This window comes from Penaeus monodon, chromosome 10 (assembly GCF_015228065.2).
Source record: "Penaeus monodon isolate SGIC_2016 chromosome 10, NSTDA_Pmon_1, whole genome shotgun sequence".
In the NCBI taxonomy this organism is placed as follows: domain Eukaryota; kingdom Metazoa; phylum Arthropoda; class Malacostraca; order Decapoda; family Penaeidae; genus Penaeus; species Penaeus monodon.
In genome coordinates, this window is record NC_051395.1 from 6877332 (window position 1) to 6894394 (window position 17063).

The window sequence follows — 17063 nt, forward strand, 5'->3', positions numbered from 1 at the left end:
ATTGTGTATATATTATTATATAATATAAATTAATTTTAATATAATTTTTCAACATATATAATAATATATAATATTTTCAATAAATTATATATATTTATTTTTATATAATATAATATAATATATATAATAATATTTTAAAATATTTTTAAAATATATTATATGATAATAAAACATATAATTCCCTAAAATTTATTATATCCATTTATTAATATATATTATATAAAAATATATATATAAAAAAAAATATTTTTTATATATTTATTATATTTTAAAACATATACATATATTTTCTATTATTATAAAATTATTTTAAATATAATATATATATATTATATATTTTATATATATATATAAAAACTTTGAAACATTAAACATTTATAACTTTGTTTAGGGGTCCTTTGAAACCCTAAATGCATATTGTTTTATATTTTTAAATATAATAATAAAAATTTTAATATATAATATATATATATATATTATAATATAAAATATAAAAATATATATACATAATTTATATAATCTTTATATAATATTTAATAAAACATATTTTTATAACATAAAAATTTATATATATTAAAATAATATAATTTAAAACTTTTTTCCTTTTTTAATAGGGTTTGGGGGTTTATATTTGACCCGCCGTGGTAACGCATGATATTTGTAGTTTTGATGTTTTTTGGATGCTTTTGGGAGGGGTACGATGTAGGGTCCCCAGCCCCTTTTCCCACGGAGAGTGCCGGTTTTAAACCTTTTTAGGAAATTTCTTTCTCTCAATTTTTCCGGCCTTGGGACCGAAATGATTTTGGGTGGTTGCCACCCCCAGGGCCCGGAGGGCAATCGGGGGAAAATTTCCCGGGGCCCAAGGGAAAAAACCCCGCCGGCCGGTAAAACTCGAACCCTCGAACTAAAGATTGCCGTCGTCCCAAAGTCTTGATCCGAATAAAAAAATTATATATATTATATAATAAAATTATATAATTTTTATATATAAAATATTTTTAATTATATAAAATTGAAACATTAAACTTTTTTTATAACTTAGTTTTGTGTCCTTTGAAAACCCCTCATTTTTTTTCTGAGATAAAGAAAAATTTAAACTGGGGAAGTGCCCATATTTCCAGAGTACACATCTAGAACACAGATTTTAGAAAAAAAGTTTTAATTATCATTTGTAAATTTAAAAATTTTCTTTTTAAAAAATAAGTAAAATGTAGATCGGGTTTTTTTTAGAACCCCCAAATAAAAAATTATCGATAAAACCCTAATAATACTAGGGATTTTGATTCATCTCATCAAAAACCCAAAATTTAAAATTGGGTTTTTTCCAGCTGTCTTTTTCTAACATCATCAGGGACATTTTTCCCCAAAAAACCCAACATGGGGCCCGGGGCCCTCTAGGTCTGACAGTTGGGTGTTAATAACAGCCCTAAAACAGATCATTTTCTACGATTTTTTAATATTACAGAAAAAATATATATTACTTAAAAGGGAAACCGAGTTTTATAGGTACTCCCCCCAGCAAAAAAAAACTCATATTCATAAAATTCATAAAGTTTTCCCGTTATTTTTGGTAATATGGGCTTTAATCGAAAAATAATGATTGCCTCTCGTGTTCCGCAAAAACGTTAAACATTCCCCGTTGGGGCATTACAATTTTTCTGCAAAACCCCAAAAAATGATGAAAAAAGATTTCATTTTGATTTTGCTTTAAATAAATTTTTTACTTCTTTCCCTTTTCATTTTTTTGGGGGACCTGATTTTAGAAGAAAAAGGTATAGTTTGAAACCGTGAACATACTTTTTTTTAAGAAATCGAGGGACATTAAAACGGGATATTAACCCAAACGGGTTTACCTATTAAAAAGGGGGGGGGCTTTTTGGGCGATTAAAAAAAGGTACTATAAACAAATGACATATCAGGATGGGTCTATTTTTGCACTAGGGTTTGCTGCCGTCTATCTATCAGCCCTTAAAGGGAAATGGATACTCCCCCGCGAAAAACTTAAAACACCCTCCTAGTTAATTTTGAACGTTGAGACGGATGATGATTTTATATATTGTTGTATATTCTTTTAGGTCCATTATAACTTTGGGTATTATTGATGTTTTTTCTGGGATGTATGCCCGGGGTTTCGGTAGTTTATAATGATTTTATTCATATTTTTGAAAAAAACAAAGTGAAAGTTTTACCATTTCATATCTAACAAATGTTTGTAAGAATAGCATTTAAATTAATATTTCGGATATTTTTAAAAAATCCATAGCCCTTGTTTATCCAAAAATGGGAACCAAATCATTCGTTCATGGCGTTTAAATTTTCAGGATGGGAAAACATTTTTTTTTACTTTAACATCGGGTTTTCCGTACACTTTAAAAATTTTAAAAACTTTTACCCAAACCCCCGAGCTTTTTTTTTTAGTTTTAAATTTTTCTTATTAAAAAAATAGATTTTTTAAATTTTTCTACTTCCTTTTTAAAAGACTTCAAATTTCCCCACTTTTTCTTAATAATAAATAAAAACAACCCTTTTTTTTTTCTTTATAATAAACTTTTTAATTTCCCCCTTTACGCTTTTTGATAAAAAAAGGTTTTAATCCCCTTTTTTTTCCTACCAAAAGATTTTAATTCCATTCACTCTTGTTAAAAAGGGGGGAAAAACACGGGTTTTTGCGCTCCTTGTGCTTTTAATTTCGACTTTCATTATCAAACTGGGACGATTTCAAGGGTTAAAAAACGTCTTTTCCCGAAGCTGGGATCCCGTCCAACCCTTTATTTAGGAAAAAAAAAAAGTACAAAAGGGAAAAAAGACTTTAGCAAATATTTCGGTTAGTCGCTTCGGGACCTTTCTGGTTTGCATTTTTTTTATATTTTATTTTCAAAGCGTTTTTTGTAATTTGGTCTTTTGATAATGATGTCGTAAAGGGAAAAGGAATTGGCAGGGCTAGGGGGGCACTGTAGGCCCAGTGTCTTTCCCTTTAAAAAGATCATTGGGTTTTCCCAAGGGGCAGTCAGTTCAGCCCTTGAAATTTAAATTTTAATCTAAAAGAAATTTGGGGATATATGGAAAAGTCTATAAATTTTATGCTATAATTATTGAAACCACTGGGGGAAACAAACAATAAAATTAATTAAAAAAGTGTGGAGAGATGACAAAGAAAAAACCTGCAAAAATAGTACAAAATATAGTTCGGTTGTAATGCAATTGAACAATGAAACTATATTTTCTTATCGTGTCTGCACACATATCTATTCATATACATACTCGTGCTGACATATTCTGCGTACACACACGCAAGTGAATATACACACAGGGCATGTATTATCCTAAGTGGAAAAGTGCAGCTCATGCTATAAAGAATGTTAAAATTTTGATTAGGAAAATTATTTATGTTTTTAGGGTTCATACTACTACCGTTTCCAGTAATTGATTTACTATGTTGGCCATTTCTTATTACTATATCATGCGAGGATTTGCATAACGACTGTTCTTACTATTCGTAACATCTAATCAAAATAAAACTTGTATCTCTCCTACTTTTCCGCATTCTCCTCAATCGAAATACGCACATCTTTCAATCTCTCTGATCATAATCATTACCGTTAATATCCCCAAAATGTTATAATCCTTTTTTCCCCACAACCACAAAATATTACTTCACTAACCATAATACAACAGTAATTTTAAAATGATAATAAAATACTCTTTTATAATGATAATACACGATTAAAGTGTTAATATTATTATCACTTCAGGTATTACAGGTGGATATCGAAGGAACTCAAGCGAGAAGTGTTCGAAACCTTCAAAGACGACTTGGAGATGTTCGAATACACGCTGCCAAAGAACTTCTTGTGAATCGGCCAACTTATTCGTATCCGTTCGTGAAGACTTCGAAGTGTCTCTTTTGATGTTCGGATGTGTTCGGTGATTTACGTGTCGGTTATTTCGAGCATTACTTATTTATTTGCTTGTTTTTTGTTGTTGTTGATATGGCGGATGTATTTATTGTAAGTAAATGTGTAAATGTAAGTGAATTAGAGTTAGAAATGGCAATCAGATCTTTAACCACATGTGTGATATACAGTATGATAATTTTCTCTTATATACAAGATCTTTTTCATAATGTTTATATTATATACAAACGTACTCACACGTGTGTATGTGTGTGTGTGTGTGTGTGTGTGTGTGTGTGTGTGTGTGTGTGTGTGTGTGTGAATGTATGTGTTTGCGTTTGGTTGCACGTGCGTATGTGCATGTGTATGCGTGTGTGTACATAATTTTTTATATGGCAGAGATTGGAAACCTCTGAAACCCACGAGAGTTCGACAGGTGTTGCGCTTCTATTAGTTCATTTCGATGCAGACGTGGTTAAGCGGTTATTGCTATCTATTAGAATATTTCATTGGCACACATATACACTCACACACATCTAGCGCGCGCGCATACACACACACACACACACACACACACACACACACACACACACACACACACACACACACACACACACACGCACACATACACACACACGCACACATACACACACACAAACACACACACACTTCTATAGACACATGCATGCACACTCAGAGGAAGGCACAGGCATACATTTATCTATGTACTTGAAGCGCAATTAGAATTAACACATGCTGCGACATAACAGGTGGTTGGTTTATGATGCATGTTTTCCCGCGTGGCCAGCGGAGGAAACACATAATCTCATGAGTTTATTGTATGTAGAAAATTGCTCAAATGTCGCTTCTGTCTCGCTGTTTCCTAACAAGCATGATTTATTATTGTTATTATTAATATTTTTATTATTATTATTATTATTTTTTTTTTTTGTTATTATTTTCTCTTTTTTTTTTTTTTTTTTTTTTTTTTTTTTTTTTTTTTTTTTTTTGAGGAGGGAGGGGCATATGTTAGTCACTGAAACTCTTGCTATGTATTTGCCAAAATGTTTCAACCAACTCGAGTTTTTTTTAACCGTTCGATAAATTCATATGAAATGTCGCTCTTCGCTCCTCCATTACCCATTCCTCTGCAGCCAACATAGCAAATGTGTAATGGGTTTCTCATTGGTGATTTATATAGATTATTAACAGATTTTTATTCAGTTATTGATTTATTATTATTATTTTTTTTAGGGGGGGGGGATGACAGATAAATATCTACTTCCAACATATAAGTATTCAAAATTCTATTTTTCTCCTTTCTTTAAAAGAAAATGATTTTTGTTCAGAAAATATGAGTTTCTACGTGTATTCTGGCATGCACTTTTGCAATACTTAATACCTTGATGCTGTAGTATTTTCCAGAATTATTCAACATTTTTGGCAGTAGCGTTATTATCCTATGTAGTACAGTTTGGCGGAAAAAAACAGCTGATTTCGAAATCTTAGAGGACAGTCCACGCATAATCTGTCTACATGTGTCATTAATTAGGTTGAGTTACACAAGCGTGGTTATGAATATCCTCTTGGGTTATTCCAAATTCAGCATGAAAATAATGTGATCGAGTTGACGATATAACGACGCGCAAATGTTTGGCAAAAGGGTGGTTCGCATTCGTCAGAAAACGTAGTATGTAGACACACATGGTACTTAGTTGGTAGATAGTTACTTTTGTTACAATTTCAGATCGTTTGATATCTTATCTATCTGGCACATTCTCCTCATTCGCTTTTTTCGTATATCAATATAATGTACACTTGTCACACACACACACACACACACACACACACACACACACACACACACACACACACACACACACACACACACACACACACACACACACACACATACACACTTACGATTTATTCATATCATATGTGTATTTCCCGCTGCGTTTATGTGGATTTTTGTGTCTGTAAAATTACTCGCGTTATAAGCAAGTATAAATAAATAGAATGCGTATATATATATATATATATATATATATATATATATATATATATATATATATATATATATTATGTACATATATATATATATATATATATATATATATATATATATATATATATATATATATATATGTATATATATATATATATATATACGTACATATGCATACACTACACACACACACACACACACAACTTTCGTGTGTGTGTGTGTGTGTGTGCGCGTGTGTGTGCGTGTGCGTATGCGTGTGTGTGTGTGTGTGTGTGTGTGTGTGTGTGTGTGTGTGTGTGTGTGAGCGCGCGTGTGTATGGTGGTGGTGGCAGCAACTGACGGTTGCTGAAAGAAGGTATAAGGCACTCCGTCCGTCCTCTAACCTGCAGGTCACCCCTGGACAAGGTGTACTATCCTGTTAAGTCCCCCCCACCAGGGATACGTGAAGCAATGACTCGCAGGTGGTGCATGTTTTGCTAAGCAAATTCTAGAGTAGGAATTCATGGTTGGCAAAAAAAACTACGCTGGGCAGAGGAATCTCATACAGATCAATGACCAGGGTTATAAGGCTAATATAGTCACTGCAACTGAAGAAGGTATAGGGGAAACCCAAGGGTACTTACTTCAGAATATACCCTAGTATTAACCACGGACAGAACCACTTCAGTATATACCCTAGTATTAAAAATGGACAGAACAAAGAAGGATATGAAAGCCAACAGCGTCAATGGGAATGTTCCATATAAGAACATCTCGTCGCTCAGTCGAGACTCTCATAGACTGCAGGTGAAGCTAGACTGTCATCACACGACTGCAGAGCACACAAGGATTAATACAAAGTGTCTTAAAAATGCCTACCGGATCGGGACTGGAATGATAGAACTTTGTTACAAAATGGAAAAACGAACAACGTAGAAAAGGAAATGACAAGAATGAAGATTACCATATTGGGTTTATCGGAATTCAGATGGAAGGGTGCAGGAAAAGACGTATAGGTAATAGCACAATCATATTTTCTGGAGGAGAAAAAAGTGAAAAGGGAATGGCGGTGATGCTGAATAAAACTGCAATCAGGAGTCTGCAAGGATACTGTGCAATATCAGATAGGCTATTATATATTAAATTCAAGGGACATCCGTTTAATATTAGCATCATACAAGGTTGTGCCCTAAAGAATCAACAGCGCAAGAAATAGAAAGTCAATGTAAATCACAAGAAGTAAAATTATTATGGGCGATCTAAATGCAAAAGTGGGAAAGGAAAGAAATGGAAATGGTGTGGGTCAACGGTCTGGGAGAAATAAACGAAAGAAGGGAACAAGAGATAGAGTGGTGTTCTGAAAAAAAAAATCAGGTTATTACTAACACGTGGTTTGAACATCCACCAAGAAGCTGTGCACATGGAAGAGTCCAGGCGACCAGGCTAGAAATCAAATTGATTACATAACTATCAACAGGAGGTTCTGGAACGCGGAAAGGCAGGCAAAGACAATCAAGATCAAATTGAAGAAACAAAAACCGATGAAGACTAAAGAAAAATTTAGACCTCAAAAAATTAAAAGATCCAGAATCATAGAAAATTTCCAACTGGAAATAAAAAATGTATATGAACATCTATCAAGTGAAGGAATATTGATGTAAATTCTCGTTTTGTGAATTATAAACACATAATGAATGAAAGTGCAACAAAAAGAATTCCTGCAAGGGATAAAAAACAAAAGAAATGGATGAATAAACAAATTCTAGATTTCATGGAAGAAAGGAGGAAAGTGAAAAAGAAATCAGAAGAAGAATATAGAATATTAAATGAAATAATCAAGAAGAAACGTCTAAAAGAAAAGGAGAAGCGGTGAAATGAAAAGTGTGAAAGGACGAAGATTGAAGAATGCAGGTACAAAAGAAATATATAGGGACACCAAAGAAATAACAAGACAAGAAAATAGGCAACGCTAGTGGATGTATAAAGCTAAGGATGGTACACGTATAATGGAAAGAAATACATTCTGATCTTTCTGCAGATGAAAGGGGTAGCAAACGATCCATCAGAGACGAAAGTATAGGACAGGATATAATAGACACAGAAATAGAATATGCAACCAATAAGACGAAAAAGGAAAAGGCTCCAGTGTAAACCAATTACAGATTGAAATGATAGAAGCTCCAGGGATGTTAGGAAAAAGACAAACTGAAGAAAACAATTAATGGAATATACAAAACAGGAAACATACCCGTAGACCTACTAAGATTAATTTTTTATAGCAATACCGATAAAAACTGGAGCAACGGAATGTAAATTTCATACAAAATAAGTCTAATTAGTCATATTATCAAAATCCTCTCAAGAATTGTAATGTATGGAGCAAAGAAAAGGATAAAAACAGAAACTTGGAGACATTCAGTGCGGTTTTGAGGAGGGAAAGGGTACCCGAAAAGCAATTTTTCTACTAAGAACAATAATAGAAAGAGCAACAGAGATGCAACAAGACCTGTACATACGTTTAATAGATTTCACAAAAGCGTTTGATAAAGTCAGCACGAGAAAACGGGCAAGAGGGACACAAAGACGGAAACAAAAGGATACTATCAAGAAAATGGACAGGAGCAAGGGACAATGCAAAACTCGCACGCCGGTGTCAAAATAGAGTTGTTTGGAGGTCTGTGTGTGTATATATATGTGTGCATATATAAAATATATATATATATATATATATATATATATATATATATATATTATATATATATATATAAAATATATATAATATATATATATATATATATATATAATATATGCACACATATATATACACACACACATATAATGTATATATATATATATTATATATATATATATATATATATATATATATATATATATATATATATATATATATATATATATATATATATATATATATATATAATATTTTATATAATACACACACACAAACACACACACATACACACACACATACACACACATATAATATATAGATATAAACACATAAATGTATGCATGAATACAGTGTACACATAGTGTCGTTTCTTTACTTATCTGTATAAAGATTGATTCGGTGGGTTGACAAAATAGTAAGCTGACAAACAAACATTAATCTGACGTTTTAGCGCTAACATATGTTACCCAATTGCTATTTGTATTTTTTATCTCATTTTTCTTTAATAATACTACAAAAGGACAATGAGACGCCTCTTATAATCCATATACAGGAATGCTTTATTGAACACTAATGTTCATCTTCAGTTTGAGAACTTTTCTCACCTTCTCCATTAAATTGTACCTTGTATATATGTTTATTTTTATTCGCCTCTTCCTGTCTTTATCATTTCCCACAGTGTGCTCTTTTATAAATGGTTTCCTTCTGTGTGACAATACACATATTTCATCCCACATGTGGATGTGACTTACGTTATTTGATACTCACGATGGACAGTGCACATCAGTAGACACAGTTACAAAATACCAAGGTCAAAGTGGGAAGCATTGTGTCATTACTAGTATGTGCAATAACATGAAGGTATGTGTGGTGAAATATAGAGTGAAATAAATCATACACTCGAAAACACACTCGGATGACTGGTGCCTGTTTACAATGACCAAATGTAGCATATGGGTGTCGTTGGTGTACATAGATAGTGAAGGGTTACTGGAATATGCAATGTCGTTGCACATGAAAATCGTACACACACAACAACACATAGGTTTGGTGTACTTATCCATAGTACGATCATTCTGAGGCCACACCCTACAGTTTCTTTTATTCATTTTTTTTCTTAGTTGAAGCCTGTTATTCATCAGTGCTCCGGGTTTTGACTAAAACAAATCATGATCTTCCTTTCTTAAAAGTGAGATAAAGGGCGTAGTAAGAACTGACCTTTATAATCGGGACTTGCCTTGATTACGTAAATGCAAAGTATCTTATGTACTTAGGTGTGTGAATACTTATGTGTGTGTGTGTGTGTTGCAAGAGTTTACAGTCTTTACATTATCATAGAAAACTTATATTTCGCGGGCAAACGTTGTAGACATCTTATGGGAAGCGTCTCTGGCAGAACTGCAGAACCCTCCGAGGAGCTTCTGCCTGTTACCAGGACTTGGCCAGGGCCCCTAAGAGCGACGGGGGACTGGAAAACATGGATCGAATCTTCATGGCCTGCAGCAGACCGGCTTCCGGCTGTGGGTTGACCTGCAAGACTTGCTCGGGGGCCCTCTCGCCGCGGAAGGCCGTCCAGCCGACCAGCTTCACCAGGCTCACGTAGTACGACTCCCCTTCTCCCTCCTCCACGAGAAGTCCATCGAGGCTTCTGTTCTGCTTCAAAGTGGCTGCTGACGACGACCAGGTTGGGAAGCCTAGGAGGTTCGCGCCCTTGCTGGTTCCCGAAAGCGCGTCTAGGAGGTCGGGGAAGCTGCCCATCACGTCGACGGCAGAGTCCCTGACAAAGGCGGCCACGGAGAAGAGCAAGCCGGGGCGAGGTCGCAAAAGGAGTGGGAAGGAGCGACGGGTGCCATGAAGAAGTGGGCCAGGGAGTGCCGGTAGGAGGCGTAGCAGGAGACGAAGGTGCCATCCACCACCAGCGTCCCCTCCTTCGTCAAAGGCACGTACGCCCCTGCAATGAAGAAGTTGTGGTCAGAGCACTTCCAGAACAAGACTGATCGTCTGGTAACAGAAACAGAATACGCTTTGTAATGATCATACTGAGAAATGCCCTTTGAGACAGAAAGCTCCTCCGAAAAAACAGAGGGCAACAGAAACCCTATCGAATATTAAGGAAAAGGAGATGCAAAGTGGCTGATCAATACTTGTCACTATATATATATATATATATATATATATATATATATATATATATATATATATATATATATATATATATATAGAGGGAGGGAGGAAGAGGGAGAGATAAATGGATTATGAGAGAGAGAGAGAGAGAGAGAGAGAGAGAGAGAGAGAGAGAGTTGTCTCTTAATAATACAACATAAAAAAATCACTTATATAGCCAGTACTGTTAGTCATACTACGGTAAAACAGAATGTTAGTGAAATAAGAGAAACAGAGAGGACTGTCTAAATCGAACTAAACTCCAATCTCTGTACCTGAAACAGTAGTGTGCAATGATTATCAAAATTACTTTTAGATTCAAAATAAACCGAAGCATTTAATTTATATAAATTGGAACTAACAATTAATGGCATTTCAGTGTTCAGAAAAGAGAGTGTTTTTATCCCAAGAGAGACCATTCTATATTCATATTTTGCATCACTTACAGAACATATTCAGGCAACAGTCCTTGTACTATTTAAACATCTTCGTGTTAAGCAATTATAAACATATAATTGTATGCTTCTATGCTCTGAACGTACGCCTACATATACACACGCATGTCTATCATTATATATATATATATATATATATATATATATATATATATATATATATATATATATATATATATAAATATATATATACAAACATACATAAATACATAGACGCCTGCACACACACACACACACACACACACATGTATGTATGTATATATACACATACATACATACAAATGTATGTATATATATATATGTGTGTGTATATATGTATGTATATATATGTATGTACATATATAAACACATATATGTATATATATACATATACGTGATATATACACCCCATATAAATATAATACATACACACACACATACACACACAAACACACACACACACACACACACACACACACACACACACACATATATATATATATATATATATATATATATATATATATACATATATATATACATACATATATATATATATATATATATATATATATATATATATATATATATATATATATGTGTGTGTGTGTGTGTGTGTGTGTGTGTGTGTGTGTGTGTGTGTGTGTGTGTGTGAGTGTGTGTGTGTGTGTGTGTGTGTGTGTGTGTACACACACACACACACACACACACACACACATGTATGTATATATTATATATATATATATATAATATATATATATATTTATATATATATATATACATATAAATATATACAAATGTATGTATATAAAATGTTGTATATATAAAAACCCCACAACAAAACCACACAAACACACACACACACACACCACCACACACCCCAAAAACTTTAAAATATATATAAATAATATTATATATAATATAAAATAAAATTTTGGGGTGTGTGTGTTGTTGTTTTGTGGGGTGTGTGTGTGTGTGTGTGGTGTGTGTGTGTGTGGAGTGTGTGTGTGTGTGTGAAACCACACAAAACACCCCACAACACACCCCACACAACACACAAAACCACCACACAATATATATATATATATTATATATATATCTATAATAATTGTGGGGTGTGTGTGGTGTGTGTGGGGTGTGTGTGTGTGTGTTTTAAAATTTTTTTAATATATATATATTATATATACTTTTTATAAAATGTGGGGGTGTGTGAAATATGGGGCCGCGGGGGGGGCCAAATGGTTAGAGCATCGGACTCAAACTGTCACGACGGCAATCGGGGTTCGGGTTCGAGCCCCGGGCCGGCGCGTTTTTTTTTCCCTTGGGCAAGGAACTTCCCCCCTCGATTCCCCTACCAAACCACTGGGGGGCCCCAACCCAACCCAAAGTCAGGGGCTGGCCCCCCAAGCCCGGATAAGTAGAGAAAAATATTCCCTTTAAAAGGTAACCCCGGGCACTCTCCGGGGAAAGGGAAAACTGGGAACCCTACCACGTACAAAAAAACTAAAATTTAAACCCAATCCCCCCCCGGGATTTTGTTCTGCCCCTTGTGGGTTTTTTGATAATTTTTTTTTACATACAGAGGGTTAACATTCCCTAAAGCCCCCAAAGGAGCCCTATCAGTGGGCCCTACTGACGGATCTTTGTTTTCCCCCCCTTCCTTGAATTGGGGGGAAAAAAATGGGGTTTTTCCCTTTTTAATACAATTGATATAAAACGATATTATTTTTTATTGAGGGTTATGATTATTAAATATTATTAAATTTTGTTAACTTTTAAAGCCCGATAAATAATGCAAAAGATCCTTTCCCAAAAGCCCAAGGAAAAGGGTAAACAGGTGAAAAGGGTTAGGCCAAATTTAAAGGTGACCCCTTGATGCTAAAAAAGGGGAAACTTGTAGAGCCATCTATGTGATACATTAAATCCCCCTGTTTTAAACAGGGGGGCGGCATGTATTCTTCCCAAAAAACGGGGCGAGGGGGTTTTAAGTTTCAAAGCTGTGACCAAAGGCGGGTCCCGACATGAACCTACCGTTTTAAAAAAAGAAGAAGTTGGTGGTATATATATATATAAAAATATATAAAAGTATGTATTATATAAATATATTACAAAATATATAATATTATATATATATATATATAATATTTAAAATAATTTTTAATTTCACCCAAACATAAAAAAGGTTACATTTTATATATATATATATAATATATTATATATAATATATTATATTATAATTGGGGGTGTGGTTTTTTGTGTGTGTGTGGGGTGTGTGGGGTGTGTGTGTGTGCGGGGTGTTTTTTGTGGGGTGTGTGTGTTTTGTGTGTGTGGGTGTGTGTGTGTGTGCGTGCATATATTTTAATATTAATATAATATTATATAAATATATACAATTTTAAAATATATATATAAAATTTTTTTTTTAAAAACATATACACCGCAAAAATATACATTATAACACACATACACACAATGTAAAAATATGTAAATTTATAAATAAATTCCCTTCCATATACACACACAATAGCAAATACTCCCAAAATATATATATATATATAATATATATATATAATATATTAATTATATATACACACACCCACCACACACACACACAACACACCATCCATATATTATCAATATAGTATATAATACATACATATTATATATATTATTTATATATAAAATTTTATGTATATTAAAATATAATATTTTATATATATATATATATATATAAACACAAAACAAAACCACACCCCACAACAACACACACCACAATTTTTACATATATTTTATTTTATATATATTATATATATAAATGGGATATATATAGTTAGTGTATGTATAAAATATATTTTATATATTTTATATTTAATATTATATATGTTATATATTATATATATTTTATGTATAATATATATTATATATAATTAAAAATTTTTATAATATATAAATATATCCCCATAATTGATAATATGGATGTGTGTGGTGTGTTTTGGTGTGTGGTGTGGTGTGTGTGTGTGTGTTGGGGGGGGGGTAAAAATTAAAAATATATTATTATATATATATAATACTTTTTGGGATGTTGGTTTTGGGATATATATTAAAATACATGTGTTTTGGTTTTGTATTCCGGGGGTGTATTGTATTTAGGGATGTTTTTTTTATATATATATTCATTAAATTATATATATATTATATATATATATATTACACATATATATACATATACCTTAAAATTATTTATATGTATATATTATAAAGGGGAGAAAAAAATTATCATACATTTTTAATACATACACATATCACATAATTATTTTTTATATTTAGGGAAAATATTTAAAAATTATATATATTTTAAAATATATTTTTTTTGTTTATTTATTTACTATTCATATATAAATGCAACACACACACACCACAAAAACACAACACATTTCTATTTTATATAATATATATATATATATATAAAATATATATATATATTTTATATTTTATGTATGTATATATATATATATAAAAATTTTTATATATAATATATACATATTATATATATATACATATATTTTACATATACTATATATATGCACACATTATGTATATATATGTTATATTTATTGGATTATAAAATACATATATATATATATAAAATATATATATTATCTATATAATATTATATATTATTATATATATTTTGTTTGTGTGTGTGTGTGTGTGTTGTTGTGTGTGTGTGTGTGTGTGTGTGTGTGTGTGTGTGTGTGCGTGTGTGTGGTTGCGTGTGTAGGTGTGTGTTTTTTTTTGTGTGTGTGTTTTGTGTGTGCGTATGTGTGTGTACATATACAAATATATGTATATATATATATAGATAGATAGATAGATAAGCGGTTTTCTCATACTTCATATGTTATTAATTTCTTTTAATCGCATTTATGTTAGTTTCTTTCTGTTTGCAGATGTATATTCTACAGCTATATGCAAAACAATAAACTAAAAACATAGCTGTTCCCAACATACTGCCTTGACTGCCGAAGGAAGCCACACCCATCCCCACAAAGAATGAGAAGACAGCTGTTTTTTTAAAGCTTAAACTTCTGAATCCCTGAATAATATGTACTTTTGGGTAAGGATTTTACAGTAGTGGTTATATATAATTTCAATGTAAAATATTTCCCATTGGCGTTCATGACAAACCTATGGAAATAATTTCTTCATTGAAAATTTAAACTATGTGTGTGTGCTTGAAAGTGTGTGCCTCCGCTGGCCCAGTCACCCATTCCTTTATCATTTATCTATTTACTTTCATTTATTCATTCATTTATTTACTATTATCCTTTTCAAACAGGAGTAAAAAGCGTTTTTACTCCGGGGGATTTGCTGTGATGGTAATTGCTTGCTTGTGCTTGCGTGCGTCTGGGTGTGGAAAAAATACCCTCTCAGCGCTGCAAGTGTTTCGAACATAGTTAACGGTTAATGAGTATATTTTTTCATAATGCAAAGGAAAAGTTTGTTTTGAAATAGGAGCGTGAAGAACTTAATTACTGCATCATATAACCTTTACCACACACACACACACACACCATACCACCACATGCACACACACATATATATGCATAAATATACACACATATATATATATATATATATATATATATATATATACATATATATATAATAATATTGTGTCCCTACATATCATATATTTTATAATATATATATATTATTTTTATATAATATATTATATACATATATATATATATATATGTATATATATACCCAGTATACATATATTACCTATATATATATATATTATATATATATAATATATTTTATTATATATATATATTATATTATATATATTATTGTGTCTTTCCGAACCACTTTGGTATGTGCTTGAATTTAGAAAATTTTTTATCAAACAATCAACTCAATTAACTACACATTGCAAACGTACGAAAAACACAAAGACAAGCCATGTTTGAAAGGTCTCTGTCCCAAGAATAATGAATTTCCAAACATTTTCATCTACAAATAAGAACAGGTCACCTTATAACGAAAGGAGCAGTTTTATAAGAATCTCGTGTTATGTTACAGAAAATTATTATTATTATTTTTTTTTTTACTGGGCATCTACTTGAAGGGAAGGAAGAACGATAGTGTCAGACCTTTTCTGCTTACATTTTTTTTTTTTAATCTTTATTTAACTCTTCTGCCACACTTTGAATTGGGTAACTCATTATTATTATTAACAGTATCACCATCATTGTGTTATTCATATGCATATGATTTTTTTTTTTTTCACCGATAGTACGGAAGGACATGGATTACGTTAGAGAAACTGGAGGGTACAATTTGAAGGAAAATCAGCTGTTTGCACTATATATGCAAGGAAAGTAACATCTGTATCAACTGAAAAATCCCATACACCTGCTAATAGAATACGTAGGCAAAGGGGGACGTGATGGCGAACCATATTTCCCCCGAATACCTAGAGATTACAGAGATGAAAGTAGGCATGGAAGGAAAACAGAAAATTCCGCTTTCCCAACAGAAGGTTTGGTAATTCACAGAGTAATTACGTATTGGTGCAGTGCTATCCGTTTGAGTGGACAGAACAACATGAGGGGATGAGTTTTTCTTCCCGAGGGAGACGTGTATTACGAGGTCCACAAACGAATAACACGGGGCCCGCTGCACCTCCTGCCTCGGTTTCCTTTCACCCAACTGGGCCAGCAACCCCCAGCACCCCTCTCAGGTTAGTGTTTTATGCACCATCCTGCCATGTTTAAGTGGAGGATGTGTGTTTTACCAGGCTGTGGGCTAGAGCCACAGCCCCCCTCCCAACCTCTTTAAAGGGGCTCCCTATATTTTTAGCAAGCTCTTTCTTTTATAAATTTAAC

At 32.6% G+C, this 17063-nt stretch overlaps 2 protein-coding genes across 2 annotated transcripts in view; one reads left to right on the forward strand and one right to left on the reverse strand.

Annotated features, from left to right (window-relative positions):
- The window catches only part of LOC119577506, a 20627-nt gene extending 16772 nt beyond the window's left edge, over window positions 1–3855 (forward strand). Inside the window, 1 exon segment of the mRNA XM_037925102.1 lies at window positions 3762–3855. Within this exon segment, the coding sequence (XP_037781030.1) occupies window positions 3762–3855 (94 nt within the window).
- Window positions 3856–9689: 5834 nt separating this feature from the next.
- Window positions 9690–17063, reverse strand: part of LOC119577507 — a 12407-nt gene continuing 5033 nt past the window's right edge. Inside the window, exons 4-5 of the mRNA XM_037925103.1 lie at window positions 12750–12829; window positions 9690–10523 (exon numbers count right to left, since the gene is read on the reverse strand). Coding sequence (XP_037781031.1) covers window positions 10001–10523; window positions 12750–12829 — 603 coding nt within the window. The 3' untranslated portion in view covers window positions 9690–10000. The remainder of the gene's footprint in view (window positions 10524–12749; window positions 12830–17063) is intronic.